The sequence below is a fragment of the Aquarana catesbeiana genome, linkage group LG13, assembly GCF_042186555.1.
Source record: "Aquarana catesbeiana isolate 2022-GZ linkage group LG13, ASM4218655v1, whole genome shotgun sequence".
Lineage (NCBI taxonomy): Eukaryota > Metazoa > Chordata > Amphibia > Anura > Ranidae > Aquarana > Aquarana catesbeiana.
Genome location: NC_133336.1, coordinates 7,134,390 through 7,153,386, shown reverse-complemented (window position 1 = coordinate 7,153,386; position 18,997 = coordinate 7,134,390). Strand labels below are relative to the sequence as shown.

The window sequence follows — 18,997 nt, the reverse complement described above, 5'->3', positions numbered from 1 at the left end:
GGTTCACAAGAAACAAGGTAGAAAACAAGATCGTCTAAGGGATCAGATAGAGAGCTGTCCAGAATCTCAGGTAGCTCAGCAAGAAGATTTACTACCAGACATAGCAGAGGTCCCAGGTTCAGATCCAGGTCCTGGCACCCCTCCTCCACCCAGGAAGGGGGGCACAGTTTCCCAACTTTTACCCGGGCACTGGATAGTCTTGTCCCTGCACTGCAAGCACCTACAGTCACATATACTCACTTTCTTATTACTCCCCAGCTACGCAGAAGGACAATTTTGTCACCCCCATTAAAACCCCTATCAGGTTTTATTGCTCTCCATATCACCATTGGATAGATTCACCCTCTCGGCTTGTCCTGGTGACCATTGTAATAATCCAATTTTTTGCAGTTGTCACTAGAACAGGATGGGAGGGAATATCTTCCAGAGGGGACACCTGACAACTATGAAAGAGTTTCTTCTGACTTTGGAGAGACTTCTAATTGTTTCTCTCAGAAAAGTAGTAAAGAGATATCTAACAATAGGATACAAACAAAAAAATCTGAAGGGATCTTTGGCCATTTTTCAAAGATATCCAAAACTAAAAAAAAAAAAAAAAAAGCAAAAGGTAACAATTCCCTGAACACTGTGTACAAAGATTATTATCCCCCTCCCACCTTACAATATTAATACATTCAATGATGGGGGAAAGAGTGCATTGCTTGAGAAATTTCCAATTAGAATTAGACCGTCACCACCCATCACTGGTACCAACCTGACGAACCTTCTACACGGACAGATCCTTCACGTCTGCAGAGCCAGAGTCAGAAACGAATTTTTAAGTGGCAAAAGATTTCCCAGAATCTCAGAAAACTCCGCCCCCATCATAACAAAGTACGTTTGCACAACGCCGGATTGGGCAACAAACCCGATAATCACATATTATTATTCCTTTACTCATCCCTGTTCCAGAAATAATTAGCATTTGGCTCATTTTCTATTGCATTGACTTCCTTGTGTGTTTATAGTGTTATAATAAAAAAATAGGTCTGACATGAAAATGAATAGTATGTATGCATGTCATCACTTGTCATAGTGTGAGCATTTCAAGTGCTAAAAAAAAATGAACATGTATTTTACTAAGGGCACTTTCACACTGAGGTGTGGGGGGCTAATTTTAGTGGCGCTTTACGTCCGCTAGCAGGGTGCTTTTAACCCCAGCTAGCGGCATAATAAGGGGTTAAAATTGTCCGCAAAGTGCCGCTTGATTTCAATGGGCAGGGGTGCTTTTGGAATGGTGTATACACCGCTACTAAAGCACCTCAAAGATGTTGCTTGCAGGACTTTTTTTAATGTCCCACAAGCACACCGATCCAGTGTGAGAGCCCTCGGGGCTTTCACACTGAAGTGACAGGAGAGACGCTTTGTAGGCACTTTGCAGGCGCTATTTTCAGTGCTATAGTGCTTGTAAAGCGCCTCAGTGTGAAAGTAGCCTTAAGATTAAATGACAATATTCAGTGCTTATATGCTAATGTTAAAAAAGAAGGGGAATTTGGGACTTTAAAGCGGAGTTCCACCCACATTTTTCACTCTTCACAATGCAGTACTAATGTGCATCCTTAAAATGAATTGGCTTTTTTTTTTTTCTGCTCACTTACCTGATTTATGCCTACATCTAATTTCACTTCCTCCTTTAGCCGCCGTGGTGCCGTACCTCATTTCGGTTTTGCATTGGCTCCTAGGAGATCTTGGTCAGCTTGGCATGGCACTGCTCCTGTAACATTTAACATTGGCGTCTATGGAAATTCTTGGTCAGCTTGGCATGGCACGGCTCCAGTAACATTTAACATTGGCGTCTGTGGAAAATCTTGGTCAGCTTGGCATGGCAAGCTGACCAATATTGCACCGCACTGCACATGCGCGAGATGGGCAGGTGCATGCTGGGTAGCCAGCATGCACGGAATCCAGGAAGAGGGACACTGTGGCTTCAGATGCCCACATTGGGGATGGCCACGCTGTGCTTTTAATAAGGGCAATATCCAGACTCCATCTTATTTTTGCTATTTCCATCATTTCTCATAAAACCTTTTCTACATGTTTTACCATCCCATTTTTTATATTCAGGATTGTTGTGCGCTGCTAAGTTGATTGTGCTGTCAACCTATGTGCATTTATATATGGATTTACTCAATTACGCCATGTCAATGTTCTCACATGAAATTACTTATGTACGTGGTATATGCTCATGGTATGTATTTTGATATTTACTCAATATGTCAATACATGATTAAATCATATTAAGTCACATTCATCCAAATCAATTCCCTCATTTAAAGTCCCAAATTCCCCTTCTTTTTTTTTACTAGAAACAGGAATGGAGGCACATTTATCTACGTGCCTCATTTAAAGTCCCAATTATCTCCACCCTTTTTATATGCTGATTTTAGGTTCTTTATATAATAACAGGTTGACTTGCCAAAATGACTTTGCCAGAAAGATGATTCTGGAACAACCTGTTTTTCCCAGGATACTGGGAATGGATTATTGTGGAATGTGACCGGTAATCTCTGTGTTCTATAGTGAGATAGACAAAAGGACAAAAGGAAGAGTTTCTTCAAAAAGGAACAATGGTGTATATCAAAAATATATTACACTTTATTAGAAAAATTGATCCACACATAAAAAAACGAAATAAGATTGTATCCTCCACCACAAAGAAGAGTTAAGGCTCCATTCACACTAGCGCGTTTTTTGATGCATTTTGCATTTTGCAGAAATGCATGGGAATTTTTTAACATGGGATCCTATGGAACATGTTCACATCAATGCCTTTTTGTACCTCTGCGTTTTTGGAAAGGGTCAGGGACTTTTTTCATGCAAAATGCAGCGTTTTGTATGTAATAGAATTCAATGGGCATACAAGAAAAACGCAAGTCCATAATTTTAGATGTGTTTTTGATGCGTTTTTGATGCGTTTTGCATTTTGCTTTTTTTTAATCACCATGTGATCAAACACCTGCCCTTTAAAAATAAACTACCCAGGATGCCTTGAGAACCAGCAAATCCCAGTTTGGACTATAGCAAAAATGGTGAGAACTGAACATCTTATCAGCCTGGTGAGGCCAAGAACATATCTATATACTCCTTCTGATCCCCAACACAAGGATCATAGAAAATGGGACCAGGGGTGGCTTGAAATTGCCAAGGAGCTGTACCCACAATGGGATCTTTTCTCCAAGAAACAAGCAGACCTCAAATGTAAGTAATATAGAAAAAGTTTACACACACTTGTTAAACTTTGAGTTTTCAGTGATGTAGAAAAATTAGACAAAGAGAAATCATTGCTAGAACTTTTTAAACCTTAATGTGGCCTATAAACTATACAAACTCAACAGAAAACTTACTAAAATCTTTTATTGGGTAGTCAATATAAGAAACTCAAATAATGTTGTTTTATAAGTGTGCACATCCTCTTCTAACTGGGGATGCAGCTGTGTTCAGAATTAAGCTATCACATTCAAAATCATGTTAAGGAGTCAGTCCACACCTGCCATCATGTGGCTCTGACTAACCCCAAACAAACTTCTGCATTAATTAAAGATGGAACAAGTTCATCAATTATATATGTTTGTTTCATTTTTAAACATCACATAAACCTGACATTTTACCAGGGGTCTGTAGACTATTAGATCCACTGTAATTATGTATGTGTTCATGTGCATGATCCAAACATTTTTGACAGTTTAGGTTTTTCAAATTATTTAGTTACCTAAATACATGTATTTAAATTAGCTACATTTTTAGGATGGAGTTAGTGGAGTTCTGCTTTAGATTTTGTCCAATATCCCTAAAATTGTGCCAATTTCCCTCAAATTGGGTAAAATTTCCATCAAATTGTGTAAAATTTCCCTCAAATTGGGTTAAATTTCCATCAAATTGGGTAAAATTTCCATCAAATTGTGTAAAATTTCCCTCAAATTGGGTTAAATTTCCATCAAATTGGGTAAACTTTCCATAAAATTGTGTAAAATTTCCCTCAAATTGGGTTAAATTTCCATCAAATTGGGTAAACTTTCTATAAAATTGTGTAAAATTTCCCTCAAATTGGGTTAAATTTCCATCAAATTGGGTAAACTTTCCATAAAATTGTGTAAAATTTCCCTCAAATTGGGTTAAATTTCCATCAAATTGGGTCAAATTTCCATAAAATTGTGTAAAATTTCCCTCAATTTGGGTTAAATTTCCATCAAATTGGGTAAACTTTCCATAAAATTGTGTAAAATTTCCCTCAAATTGGGTTAAATTTCCATCAAATTGGGTAAACTTTCCATAAAATTGTGTAAAATTTCCCTCAAATTGGGTAAACTTTCCATAAAATTGTATAAATTTCCCTCAAATTGGGTTAAATTTCCATCAAATTGGGTAAAATTTCCCTCAAATTGGGTCAAATTTCCCTCAAATTGGGTTAAATTTCCATCAAATTGGGTAAAATTTCCATAAAATTGTGTAAAATTTCCCTCAAATTGGGTTAAATTTCCATCAAATTGTATAGTTTGTGGGCGTTTGTGAGCGTTTTGAGCGTTTTATGGGTTTGTGGGCGTTTCAAAGCGTTTGTGAGCGTTTTGAGCGTTTTATGCGTTTGTGGGCATTTCAAAGCGTTTGTGAGCGTTTTGAGCGTTTTATGCGTTTGTGGGCGTTTCAAAGAGTTTGTGAGCGTTTGTGGGCGTTTGTGAGCGTTTGTGAATGTTTGAAGAGCTTTGTTTCTGTTTTTTGTCCGTTTTGAGCATTTGTGAGCGTTTTTGTATGTTTGAACGTTTATGGTCCGGGTTTTTTTTACACCTTAAAAACGCCTATGCCATTTGCATCTCAAAAATGCCTAGGTAGGCATAAAGCCATAGACTAACATAGACAGGCGTTTTAAAGCTGGCCAAAAGGCAAGAAAAAAATTGTGTACATGGACACATAGGATAATATTGAATTAGTTCAGGGGCAGTTGGAAAAAATGTCCAACTGCCTCTGAATGCACGTTTAACAGCGCCTCATGGGCATGAGGTCTAATGTTCATTTACTAAAATTATTACACAAAAAAATTGACAAATTAGGATATTTGTTTTTAATAGTATCTTAATGTCAGATACACATTTTTCAATGCATAAAAAAAGTACAGCATAGGTTGCAAAATTTGACAAACATAAGCTTCAAAAAAACACACATTCACAATTAGTTTAGAAGATCTGTTAAATTTGGTCTATCTAGGCTATTGCATCTAGCTGCCATGGCAGCTGACCTTCTGGAGACATGAAATATGAACAGAAAGTTTCACGTAAAGCAGCACCACTCCTGCTGCCCCGAGTGGATCTCATTTCAGCTCTTGTCATGGCCTGATTGGCAAGGGTGTCCTCTAATTGGAAACCGTCATGCTCTCGAATAAAATTATGGAGAGCACAAATAGCTTTCACTGCCTGTATAGCGTGTTGCATCTTTAGATATATTGGTGTGTGCAACAAACGCCATTTGTTGGCCAGTATGCCAAAAGCACATTCAACAACTCTCCTGGCCCGAGTGAGTCTGTAATTGAACACTCTTTTTTCTTGGCTCAAAGAGTGGCTTGAATAGGGTCTGAGAAGGTGTTCCCCTAGCGCAAAAGCTTCATCAGCCACAAACACATACGGCATTGCAGGCACATTCGTTCCAGGGAGTGGTGTATTGGCTGGTAGTCCCAGCCTATTTTCTTGCAGAAGATGCCCTAAGGTTGAGTGGGTAAATATACTAGAGTCTGAGCTTCTGCCATAGGACCCTATATCAACATATATAAAACGGTAATTGGCATCTGCCATTGCAAAAAGCACAAAAGAAAAATATTTTTTATAGTTATAAAAGCTGCTGCCACTGCCTACTGGCTTCTGGATACGTATATGTTTTCCGTCAATAGCACCCACGCAATTTGGGAAATTGCACTGCTGCCAGAAGATATCTGCTATCTTTGCCCATTCATTAGTTGTAGGTTTCGGGAAGACAACCTCTTTAAGAACGTCCCAAATGATGGAGCACGTGTCCCGGATTAGGTAGCTAGCAGTTGATTTCCCAATCAAGAACTGAAAATGTAAACTAGAAATGGAGTGTCCAGTTGCCAGGTATCTGAAATTAAAACACAAATATGTTTTCATTGTTTTGCAGTAAAAGCTTTGCAAACCAGATGGCGGAGCGCAAAGGATAGTTTTAATAGTCATTTGAAAAAGGAAAGGAGTATGAGAAGTGGTTCAGCTGCAATGTCTTTCACACCATACTCCTATGCCAAAGACCTTGAGTTTTTGAGACCCATTCTGGAGATGCGAAGGTAATTATTTTAAAAAGGGTATTATGATTCTGTGTTTCTGTGCAATTATTACCCGCACACCCTAAAAACAATGGTCTGTTTTGTTGTGATTTGCAGCACAGACACCTGCTGGGAAGATGAACTTGCAGAAGAAGAATCATCAGCGCAAACACAGGAGCCTACAAACCCACAATCTCCAAATCAGGAAATGGCTGAGATAGCTGGAGAAGAGGAACAGGAGGAGGGGGCTGCTGCACCATTGCGCACTACTAAGAGGGGGGGTGCCACCAAACGGCAAAATCAGAAAGAGTCAGAGAAAATGTACAGTTTATTAAAGGATCTGTCAGATCGTTTTACAGGGCAATTGTCTCTATCACAACAATTTGCCAATACCCTGGTGCCCTATTTTGATCAGGTGCCCGATGCAATGAAAATGGATATGCAAATTTCTGTCATGCAGACCATCAAATCATATATCCCCAGTCCCCAAAATATTTACCAGACAGACAGAAGTCTTCCAATGCAACCAACACAGACAACCAATTATGCTTCTTTACAAAATCACCCTTTATATTACCAGATGCCTAGACACCAAAGTTACAGAGCACAAAATCCTTACCCATCTAGACCAACACTTCGACGGCTTGACCACCACCAACCTCCTCTACCTCTACCATCTGCACTTGGGCCACCAGGATCAGGTTTTGGAGCACCAGATGTGGGCAATAGGGGTCCACCTTACCATTTCCAAAATGACCCAAGTCTTGTTTAGGACCAGCAGTATGGAGAAAGTGCTCCTTGTTTGTCATCCCAGCAACCTGAATCATGCCAAGACCCATTTACTTATCATACTTTATAATTTGAAATGCTAGTTATGTTTTTGTTATATTTTTAAAAAAACATATGGTGGAAACCTAACTGAACTCATTTGTATATTGAAATTGGGATGAGCCTAATACTTTGTTACTTATTTTGTTCTCTGAACATTGTTATTTTGAAAGAATGAAGCAATTCTACACATTATATGTTTGTGTTCAAAATTACTATTAAAATCCTAATTAAACTATTTTGCGGAAATATAAACTTTGTGTGCCTGTTCATTTGATTAACACTTTGTGTGTTAAAGTCTAAAAGCAAAAAGTTAACATTTACCTTAATGTAATAATTAGCCTTTCAACTGGTGGAATACAGTCCCTGAAAGATGTGTTCTGACGTTGCAGCTTGCTGCTGAGTAAACCAAGCAAAGCATCAAAACTGTGTGGGCAAAAAAGGACATTGAGAAAACCACAAGCACAATGTCACCTAGACAAGCACCTACATTGAGCCTATTTAGTCATTAGATTTTACAAAAATTTGTTTAGGGGTTAAGACTAACCCTAACCCTACTTTAACTCCTAACCCTAAATATACTTTAAATCCTAACCCTAACCCTACTTTAACTCCTAACCCTAACCTGACTTTAACTCCTAACCCTAACCCGACTTTAACTCCTAACCCTAACCCAACTTTAAATCCTAACCCTAAATATACTTTAAATCCTAACCCTACTTTAACTCCTAACCCTAACCCTACTTTAACTCCTAACCCTAACCCGACTTTAACTCCTAACCCTAACCCGACTTTAACTCCTAACCCTAAATATACTTTAAATCCTAACCCTACTTTAACTCCTAACCCTAACCCTACTTTAACTCCTAACCCTAACCCGACTTTAACTCCTAACCCTAACCCGACTTTAACTCCTAACCCTAACCCTACTTTAAATCCTAACCCTAAATATACTTTAAATCCTAACCCTAACCTGACTTTAACTGCTAACCCTAACCCGACTTTAACTCCTAACCCTAACCCTACTTTAACTCCTAACCCTAACCCGACTTTAACTCCTAACCCTAACCCGACTTTAACTCCTAACCCTAAATATACTTTAAATCATAACCCTAAATATACTTTAAATCCTAACCCTAAATATACTTTAAATCCTAACCCTAACCCTACTTTGAAACCTAACCTAACTTTAAACCAGAGTAGGGCTAGCTAATGGTACTAAATCAAGAACTCACCTTTTAATAGACATCCGTGTGTAATCCATAAACTTGTCTTTATGGGCTCGGAGGTCGTTGTAAATTATCCAGAATTGCCCTCTCTGCTCCCTATTGGCAATCACTGGATGCACCCAAAATCTTCGTTTTCTCCTTTGTTCTTCTTCTTCAGCTTCCTCTTCAAGCAAAACTGCAGCAGTAGCTGTGGCTACTGCTAGAAAAAAGGACATTGAAGCCAGGATAATCTAAGCACCAAAAGACAGCAAGACTAGGGAGGAAGCAGGAAGTACAAATGTCAGCTGACATTCTGTGATATAAGCAGTGATGTTTTCCAATTGGTTCTTTATAAAACGCATAATGAAAACCGCAAAACGCGGCAAAAACGCGGCAAAAACGCCGCAAAACGCGTAAAAAACGCATGTTAAAATACGCGGCAAGCATGGAAAAAAAACCTCCAAAAACGCTCAAAAGCAACATGCATAGGTGTGAATCGAGCCTAAAAAAGGCTGGATTCACACCTATGGCATTTTTAGTGCTTTTTGCATTTTGCAGATTTGCACTACAGTCCATTTACCATGGTTTCCTATGGAACACGTTCTGTGGTGCAAATCTGAAAAATGCACTAAAAATGCCATAAGGTGTGAATCCAGCCTAACTGTCACAGACAGCAATAAAAACAAACATTCTTTTCAACATAACTGGCAAAATAGAAATGCATTTTTACAAAAGTGAGAAAGAATTTACTTCGACCTTGCAGCAGTGGACAATGGAACAGGCGTCCCCGTGTGAAGGTTTGGCTTCACCCAGAGGCGGCTCTAGGCTTTGTGAGGCCTTATGCAAAACTTACACATGAGGCCCCACGGACTGGGATGCTCCGTGATGAGGCCGCTATTCCTCAGGTTGCGGGCAGTATCTGATTTGTCCGTCAGCTCCTAAGCCACAGAGTCCCAGTGGGGGTAGGCGGAGCCGCCGGCGTCAACTTCAGTGATTGAGAACAGGCAAATTAGGCGGCCGCGAGGCCCCTGTGAGTGCGAGGCCTTAGGCGACCGCCTAATTTGCCTAATTAGAGAGTCGCCCCTGGCTTCACCTCCAGTTCCACTGACAACTGCTATTTAGTAAATATGTCATTTTGTCCCTTTGACAACAATACAAGTGTAAACTTTCCTAACAGCGATGAACAGCTTCCAAAAACTGACGCAAAATTACTTTTTTTTGGTAAAGACACATTTAACAGCTTTTGTGGAGACAGTTATCCCCCATCATTTTCACAGCAGTAATCCATGTGAGAAAATAATTTAAATGTAACAGAACAGAATATTCCTGTCTAAAATGTGTTGTACAATTACATCAGAAAGGAATCTAATTTTTTTGTAGCCATTCCTCTTCCTCCACCACCAGATCATCTTTGTCCTTGCCAGCAGCAGAAGACACACATAGTTGCTTATGTTTACGGTTTGGTTGGTATTTTGAGACTAGGTTAGTGATGTAGCTGGGGCAGAGTTGTGGATGGCTTTGTAAGTTGTTAGCATGTTGAATTTAATTTGTTTGGTGAGCGGAAGCCAGTGAAGGGATTGGAAGAGAGGGGTGGCAACACTGCATGGTTGGTGAGGTGGAAGAAACTGGCAGTGGCATTCATGATGGACTGAAGGTGGACATCCTATGTAGAGCTAATTCAATGTGAAGGAAGTTGCAGTAGTAGAGGCAAGAGATGACCAGGGAGTGAATTAGAAGCTTTGCGGTGTCATTGGTTAGGAAGGGGCCTATTTTCAAGATGTTGCAGGAGTTGAGGTGGCAAGCTTTGTACAGTGATTGGATGTGGGGCCCAAAGGAGAGTTCAGAGTTACATCTAGAACCTTGGGGGGGACTGACTGATAGCTGTGCCATCAATCTTGACAGAGAAGTCAAGGGGAGAGGCACATGGGGGAGGAAATATTATGAGCTCAGTTTTGGAAAGGTTGAGTTTGAGGAAGTGGTGTGACATCCAGACGAATATATTGGTTAGTAAATTAGTGATGCGTGAGGAGACTGATGTGAGCTAGAGAGATAGATTTGGTTGTCCTCAGAGTAGAATTATATTGAAAGTCATATGAGGCTATTAGCTGACCCAGGGAAGAGGTGTAGATTGAGAATAGGAGAGATCGGAGAACAGAACCTTGGGAGACCCGAATGGGGAAAGGAAGAGGAGAGGAAGAAACAGAATTGTGACACTGAAGGTACAGTGGGATAAGTAGGATGAGAACCAGCGAACAGTAAATTCACAGAGACCAAATGAGTGGAGCTTTTTAAAGGGGGAGAGTGTAGTCCTCTGTGTTGAAGACACCAGAAAAAGTCAAAAAGTAGGAGTACAGAGTAGTGTCCATTTTGGCCATTGGTAGATCATTTGTGAGTTTTAGGAGACCAGTTTATGTGGAGTGTGGAGTGTGGAGAGCAAAATTCAGACTAAAGGAAGGCCAGTGATATGGTCGCTCAGTCGTTTGTAGTCTAGACGTTTAAGGAGTTTGGAGGAGTAAGGCGATGGGGTGTACTTTTTAAGTATGAGGGTGACTAGTGCATTTTTTAGAGAGTTGGGGAAGATGCCAAAAGAGAGAGAGAGATTAAAGATGTAACTTAGAAAGTGTAGGATTGAGCCAGAGGGTAGGGATGAGCTTCGTGTTCGAGTCGAACCCATGTTCGACTCGAACATCGGCTGTTCGATCGTTCGCCGAATTGCGAACGTTATGGGCCGTTCGCGCTAAATTCGTGTGGCGCGTCACGGCCCATAATTCACTGCGGCATCGCAGTGCATTGCTGGCTGATGATTGGCCAAGCATGCACTATGACCCGCATGCTTGGCCAATCACAGCGCCGTCAGTAGAGAGAGCTGTAATTGGCCAAAGCCAGGGTGGCTTTGGCCAATTATGGCTCAGGGGATTTAGTACACACCCCACACTATATAAGGCCGCCTGCACGGCGGCCCTGTGTAGTGTGTGTTCCGGTGTGCTGAGAGATAGAGAGAGAGAGAGAGACAGTGTCATTTGATTTGAGTTAGATAGATTAGGCAGAACAGTCAGTCAGTTAGCTGCACTTACAGTGTATTGTGTATATATATGCATCCCAGGTGTTGCATATATATATATACACTGTATTCAGTTTAGCTAGATCCGTTCCTGTTATCTTTTATCTAGACTATTTACATTTAATGCAGTGCGTCCTGCTCACAGTGTTCAGCTAGATCCGTTCCTGCTATTTACATTTAGTGCAGTGCGTCCTGCTCACAGTGTTCAGCTAGATCCGTTCCTGTTATCTTCTAGACTATTTACATTTAGTGCAGTGCGTCCTGCTCACAGTGTTCAGCTAGATCCGTTCCTGCAATTTACATTTAGTGCAGTGCGTCCTGCTCACAGTGTTCAGCTAGATCCGTTCCTGCTATTTACATTTAGTGCAGTGCGTCCTGCTCACAGTGTTCAGCTAGATCCGTTCCTGCTATTTACATTTAGTGCAGTGCGTCCTGCTCACAGTGTTCAGCTAGATCCGTTCCTGTTATTTACATTTAGTGCAGTGCGTCCTGCTCACAGTGTTCAGCTAGATCCGTTCCTGCTATTTACATTTAGTGCAGTGCGTCCTGCTCACAGTGTTCAGCTAGATCCGTTCCTGCTATTTACATTTAGTGCAGTGCGTCCTGCTCACAGTGTTCAGCTAGATCCGTTCCTGCTATTTACATTTAGTGCAGTGCGTCCTGCTCACAGTGTTCAGCTAGATCCGTTCCTGTTATCTTCTAGACTATTTACATTTAGTGCAGTGCATCCTGCTCACAGTGTTCAGCTAGATCCATTCCTGCTATTTACATTTAGTGCAGTGCGTCCTGCTCACAGTGTTCAGCTAGAGCCGTTCCTGCTATTTACATTTAGTGCAGTGCGTCCTGCTCACAGTGTTCAGCTAGAGCCGTTCCTGTTATCTTCTAGACTATTTACATTTAGTGCAGTGCGTCCTGCTCACAGTGTTCAGCTAGATCCGTTCCTGCTATTTACATTTAGTGCAGTGCATCCTGCTCACAGTGTTCAGCTAGATCCGTTCCTGTTATCTTCTAGACTATTTACATTTAGTGCAGTGCGTCCTGCTCACAGTGTTCAGCTAGATCCGTTCCTGTTATCTTCTAGACTATTTACATTTAGTGCAGTGCGTCCTGCTCACAGTGTTCAGCTAGATCCGTTCCTGTTATCTTCTAGACTATTTACATTTAGTGCAGTGCGTCCTGCTCACAGTGTTCAGCTAGATCCGTTCCTGTTATCTTCTAGACTATTTACATTTAGTGCAGTGCGTCCTGCTCACAGTGTTCAGCTAGATCCGTTCCTGTTAAATTCCTACTGACAGGCAGGCTTGTCTGGTTACAGTATATAAAGCTACCTGAAGAAAATTACAGGTGTTCTATTTGATCCTATTAGTACCACGGTCAGGCAGCTAGACTATTTACATTTAGTACAGTGCGTCCTGCTCACAGTGTTCAGCTAGATCCGTTCCTGTTATCTTCCTACTGACAGGCAGGCTTGTCTGGTTACAGTATATAAAGCTACCTGAAGAAAATTACAGGTGTTCTATTTGATCCTATTAGTACCACGGTCAGGCAGCTAGACTATTTACATTTAGTACAGTGCGTCCTGCTCACAGTGTACAGCTAGATCCGTTCCTGTTATCTTCCTACTGACAGGCAGGCTTGTCTGGTTACAGTATATAAAGCTACCTGAAGAAAATTACAGGTGTTCTATTTGATCCTATTAGTACCACGGTCAGGCAGCTAGACTATTTACATTTAGTACAGTGCGTCCTGCTCACAGTGTTCAGCTAGATCCGTTCCTGTTATCTTCCTACTGACAGGCAGGCTTGTCTGGTTACAGTATATAAAGCTACTTGAAGAAAATTACAGGTGTTCTATCCCAGCTTAGTGCAGCTACAGGCCATTAGTATGTCTGGAAGGCCAAGAAGGAGAGGCAGACAGTCACAAGCCAATAAGAGAGGGCAAGCAGGCTCTGTGTCTAGTGCTGGTCATGGAGACGGTGCATCCTCATCAGCACGTGGCCATGGGACACGCTTGGCCTTTTTTTCGGCAGCTGGCCGTGTTGAGCCGCAACATGCGGAAGACTTGGTCGAGTGGATGACCAAGCCGTCCTCATCCTCCTCATCCTCTCTCACCCATGCCCAGGGTGCTTTGTCTGGCAAAGCAGCGGCCTCTTCCCTCAGCTCAATGTCATCAGTGACTCCTTCCCTAGCTCCACCATGTCCTCATGAGGATTCCCTCGAACTGTTTGACCACAGTGTTGGGTACATGCTCCAGGAGGATGCCCAGCGTTTGGAAGGCTCTGATGACGATACTGAGCTCGATGAAGGCAGTAACATGAGCACGGACAGAGGGGGTGCCCAAGAAGGACAGCAATCTGGCAGTCATGCTCCCCCTGGTGCAGCATACTGCCAGGTTTGCTCCAGTGATGAGGAGGGAGGGGATGATGAGGTCACTGACTCAACGTGGGTGCCTGATAGGAGAGGGGAGGAGGAGGAGGAGGAGGAGGAGGCAGCGGCACATCACCAACGAGGCAGGATGCCCTCCAGGGGCCAGCCTAAGGGCAGCACATTGACTGCATCACACCCCAAAGCTCCACATGTGCAGGGCGCTGCACTCTCTGCGCGTTATTCAAAAAGTTCTTTGGTGTGGGCCTTTTTTGAGACGAGTGCATCAGATCGCACCGCTGCTATTTGCAACATATGTCTCAAGCGTATCTCGCGTGGCCAAAACATCTCCCGCTTGGGTACCACATGCTTGACCAGACATATGTTGACCTGCCATGCAGTTCGTTGGCAAGCGTATCTAAAAGACCCACACCAAAGAACAAAGAGGATCTCTCCTTGCTCCTCATCAGCTGAGATTTCCAACCCCACTAGACCTTCAGTCCTCTCTGAGACCTGCAGTGAGAGGAATGAAGGTGTAGAATTAGGTGTGTCACAGCCAAGTACTTGTGGGCAATCTGCTTTTGGTACACCGACGTCAGATTGTACCAGGCAAATTTCCCTGCCCCAGCTGCTGCACCGCCGAAAGAAGTTTGCTCCCAGCCATCCACATGCCCAGCGGTTGAATGCTAGCTTGGCAAAATTGCTAGCACTTCAACTGCTGCCTTTTCAGTTGGTAGACTCTGCCCCCTTCCGTGAGTTTGTGGAATGTGCGGTTCCTCAGTGGCAGGTACCCAAACGCCACTTTTTCTCACGGAAGGCGATTCCGGCTCTCTACCGGCATGTGGAAGGCAATGTCCATGCCTCGCTGGACAGGGCGGTCAGCGGTAAGGTGCATATTACCGCTGACTCATGGTCCAGCAGGCATGGACAGGGACGTTACCTAAGTTTCACGGCGCATTGGGTGACTCTGCTGGCAGCTGGGAAGGATGCAGGACAAGGTGCAGTAGTGTTGGAGGTTGTTCCGCCACCACGCCTCCAAAATGCTGATTGTGACACACCTCTCTCCTCCACCCCCTCCTCTTCTTCTTCCTCCATGGCCTCTTCCTCGGAACCAGCGGTGCTCCGTAGGCGTTCAAGGGGCTACGCAAGTACGCAGGCCAAAAGATGCCATGCGGTGCTTGAGCTGGTGTGCTTGGGGGACAGGAGCCACACTGGGGCAGAGGTTCTGTCAGCTCTGCAGGGGCAGGTTCAGAGGTGGTTGACGCCACGCCAACTTAAGGCAGGAATGGTGGTTTGCGACAATGGCACCAACCTCCTCTCTGCCCTCCGACAGGGACAAATGACCCATGTGCCCTGTTCGGCTCACGTCCTTAACTTGGTGGTGCAGCGGTTCTTGGGCAGGTACCCGGGCTTACAGGATGTCCTGAGGCAGGCCAGGAAAGTCTGTGTGCATTTCCGCCGGTCATATAATGCCAGTGCTCGGCTGACGGACCTCCAAAAGGAGTTTAACCTGCCCAAGAACCGCCTAATCTGTGACATGCCCACCAGGTGGAACTCAACGTTGGCCATGCTGCAGCGGCTGCACACGCAGCAGAGGGCCATCAATGAGTACCTGTGCGACTATGGCACCAGGACAGGGTCAGGGGAGCTTGGTTTTTTTTCCCCACGCCAGTGGGCCATGATCAGGGATGCATGCACTGTCCTGTCACCATTCGAGGAGGCCACGAGGATGGTGAGCAGTGACAGTGCATGCATCAGTGACACTGTCCCCCTTGTCCACCTGTTGGAGCACACGCTGCGTGGAATAATGGACAGGGCACTTGAGGCAGAACAGAGGCAGGAAGAGGAGGACTTCCTTAGCTCTCAAGGCCCCCTTTATCCAGACAGTGTTCCTGCGTGCCCGCCGATCACACAGGAAGAGGACGAGGAGGAAGAGGAGGAGGAGGAAGATTGTGTCAGTATGGAGGTGGAGCCTGGCACTCAGCATCAGCAGCAGTCTTTAAGGGATCAGTCCCAAGAAACACATGGACTTGTACGTGGCTGGGAGGAGGTGGCTGCGGACCATGTCGTTCTTAGTGACCCAGAGGACTCCGGACCGAATGCCTCAGCAAACCTACGCTGCATGGCCTCCCTGATCCTGCAAAGCCTGCGTAAGGATCCTCGTATTCGTGGTATCAAGGAGAAGGACCAATACTGGCTGGCAACCCTCCTTGATCCACGTTACAAGGGTAAGGTTGCGGACCTTATCTTGCCATCGCAGAGGGAGCAGAGGATGAAACATCTTTGGGAGGCCTTGCAGAAAGGTCTGTGCAACGCGTTCCCAGAGACTGGGAGGTTACAAACTCCTGTTTCTGGACAACGTGTTGCTGAGGCTTCGGTCAGTCAAAGAAGGAGTGGTGGAGAAGGTGGCCGTCTGACCGATGCGTTCAGACAATTTTTTGGTCCGCAGCCCCAAGGTATGATCGGTTCCAGCAACCATCGCCAGCGTCTGTTTTACATGGTGCAGGAATACCTAGGGGCAAGATCAGACTTGGACACCTTTCCCACCGAAAATCCTCTGGGTTACTGGGTCTTGAGGATGGATCACTGGCCAGAGCTTGCACAGTATGCAATTGAGCTACTGGCCTGTCCTGCATCCAGCGTTCTTTCGGAACGCACATTCAGTGCTGCTGGAGGCGTGGTAACCGATCACAGGGTGCGTCTGTCCACCGACTCGGTCGATCGGCTGACCTTCATAAAAATGAATGAGTCTTGGATCACCACCAGCTACCAAGCACCTGATGCTGATGTAACCGAATAATTTTTTTTGAAATCTCAGATCCCTTCAAAGACTGCCTATGCTGATGCTGAGTGACTATCCCTGAGTAATTATCCTCTTCCTCCTCAATCATCACGCTGATAGCTTGTAAGAACATTTTTGGTTCTGGGCGCCACCACCAGTGCCTAAGGCACAATTTTTCAGCCCCTGTTTAACAGGGGCGTGTAATTACAATTTTTGATGTAATACTTTGCAGCAGGGCTCGTTCCTGCATTCCAACTAGAGTGTCTGTGAGGGGTTGCAGTGTTGTGGCACCAGCACCAGTGCCTAAGGCCCAATTTTTCTGCCCCTGTCTAACAGGGGCGTGTAATTACAATTTTTGATGCAATACTTTGCAGCAGGGCTCGTTCCTGCGTTCCAACTAGAGTGTCTGTGAGGGGTTGCAGTGTTGTGGCACCAGCACCAGTGCCTAAGGCCCAATTTTTCTGCCCCTGTCTAACAGGGGCGTGTAATTACAATTTTTGATGCAATACTTTGCAGCAGGGCTCGTTCCTGCGTTCCAACTAGAGTGTCTGTGAGGGGTTGCAGTGTTGTGGCACCAGCGCCAGTGCCTAAGGCCCAATTTTTCTGCCCCTGTCTAACAGGGGCATGTAATTACAATTTTTGAAGCAATACTTTGCAGCAGGGCTCGTTCCTACGTTCCAACTAGAGTGTCTGTGAGGGGTTGCAGTGTTGTGGCACCAGCACCAGTGCCTAAGGCCTAATTTTTCAGCTCCTGTTCAACAGGGGCATGTAATTACAATTCTTGATCTAATATTTCACAGCAGGGCCCTGTGAGGGCTTACAGTGTTGTGGCCACAGCAACACCTAAGGCCCAAATTTCTGCTGAGTATATAGGGCAGGACCCTACTTTCAAACATCTAACTTACAAACGACTCCTATTTGCAAACGGAAGGAGACAACAGGAAGTGAGATGAAATCTACCCCTAGGAAGGGAAATTCTCTCCTGTAAGAGTTAATATGGGAAAACAATTTCTCCTTTCCACTGATGCTTTCCAAACCTTGTTCCACAAAAAAACCCAAATTTTCAAAAAACATTTTTCATTGGGACAAAAAAGTGAGGTGAAATCTTCTGAAGAGGAGGAAAGACAGCAAAACAAATGTCACAGGGGTGATAACCCTTCCCTATGTTTTCCAAAAAGCTTAGAAAAGATTTTTTGGCTGGAGCTAAACACGTTAAAAATGTTCAAAATTACAAACAGATTCTACTTAACAACAAACCTACAGTCCCTGTCTTGTTTGCACCGCCTGTATACTGCTGTTCAGAGTATATAGGGCCTGGTGGCCCCACACCTTTCCTTATTTTAATTTGGGTGCGGGGTTCCCCTTAATATCCATACAAGACCCAAAGGGCCTGGTAATGGACTGGGGGGTACCCATGCCGTTTGTCTCACTGATTTTCATCCATATTGCCATGACCCGACATTACATTAAACCCGCAAGCAGTTTTAAATGAGATTTTTTCCTTTAAAAATGACATTTGGTGCAGGGACTGTTCTAAACATGGGAAACACGCGTCACTTTACAGGCATACTATAGACACCCCCCAGTGTACGATATTTAAAGGAATATTTCACTTTTTTTTTTTTACTTTAAGCATCATTAAAATCACTGCTCCCGAAAAAACGGCCGTTTTTAAAAGTTTTTTTTGCATTGATACATGTCCCCTGGGGTAGGACCCGGGTCCCCAAACCCTTTTTAGGACAATACCATGCAAATTAGCCTTTAAAATGAGCACTTTTGATTTCGAACGTTCGAGTCCCATAGACGTCAATGGGGTTCTAACGTTCGTGCGAACTTTCGGTCCGTTCGCGGGTTCTGGTGCGAACCGAACCGGGGGGTGTTCGGCTCATCCCTACCAGAGGGTAACCATAGCACTTGCGAAGGGAACAGGGTCCAGGGGCAGGTGGTTAAGTGAGCCTTAGAAAAAAGTTTAGCAACCTTGTCTATAGTAGTGGGGTTGAATGAGAAAAGTAATTATTGTACCTGTGGAGTGATAATTGGGGGGATATCTGCAGAGTGGAGATTTCATCACAAATTGTATCAATCTTATTTTTTAAATGATTGATCTCCTGAGCAGTGAGTAAGTTAGTGGGTTGAGGCAGTGGAGGACGAAGTAGAGAGTTACAGGTGAACAAGAGTTGATGGGGACTGGATGAGAAGGTGTTAAAGAGGAGCTCCACCTTTAAAAAAAATATTAAAAGCCAGCAGCTACAAATACTGCAGCTGCTGACATTTAATAAAAGGACACTTGCCTGTCCAGGGTGCCGGCAATGTCGGCAGCAGAAGACGAGCAATTGCTTGTCTCTCAGCTGCCTCTGCCGCCATCCTCGGTGAGGGAATCGGGAAGTGAAGCGTTGCGGCTTCACTGCCCAGTTCCCTACTGCGCATGCGTGGATTGCTACGCGCGTCTTCACTGGTCCC

At 43.9% G+C, this 18,997-nt stretch overlaps 3 protein-coding genes across 5 annotated transcripts in view; 1 reads left to right on the top strand and 2 right to left on the bottom strand.

The window, feature by feature from the left end:
* The window catches only part of LOC141117444 (serine protease inhibitor A6-like), a 31,870-nt gene extending 30,999 nt beyond the window's left edge, over positions 1–871 (bottom strand). Inside the window, exon 1 of one of the 2 annotated variants that reach the window (XM_073610307.1) lies at positions 764–871. The gene's annotated coding sequence lies outside the window, so the exon portion shown is untranslated. Of the gene's footprint in view, positions 1–754 lie in introns of both variants that reach the window. The other variant, XM_073610306.1, reaches the window with a different exon arrangement.
* LOC141117443 (serine protease inhibitor A6-like) overlaps positions 1–18,997 on the top strand; it is a 99,797-nt gene that overhangs the window by 16,909 nt on the left and 63,891 nt on the right. The window lies entirely within an intron of this gene.
* The window catches only part of LOC141117574 (uncharacterized), a 35,751-nt gene continuing 21,985 nt past the window's right edge, over positions 5,232–18,997 (bottom strand). Inside the window, exons 2-4 of the mRNA XM_073610488.1 lie at positions 8,359–8,582; positions 7,448–7,549; positions 5,232–6,117 (exon numbers count right to left, since the gene is read on the bottom strand). Of these exons, the coding sequence (XP_073466589.1) occupies positions 5,232–6,117; positions 7,448–7,549; positions 8,359–8,582 (1,212 nt within the window). The remainder of the gene's footprint in view (positions 6,118–7,447; positions 7,550–8,358; positions 8,583–18,997) is intronic.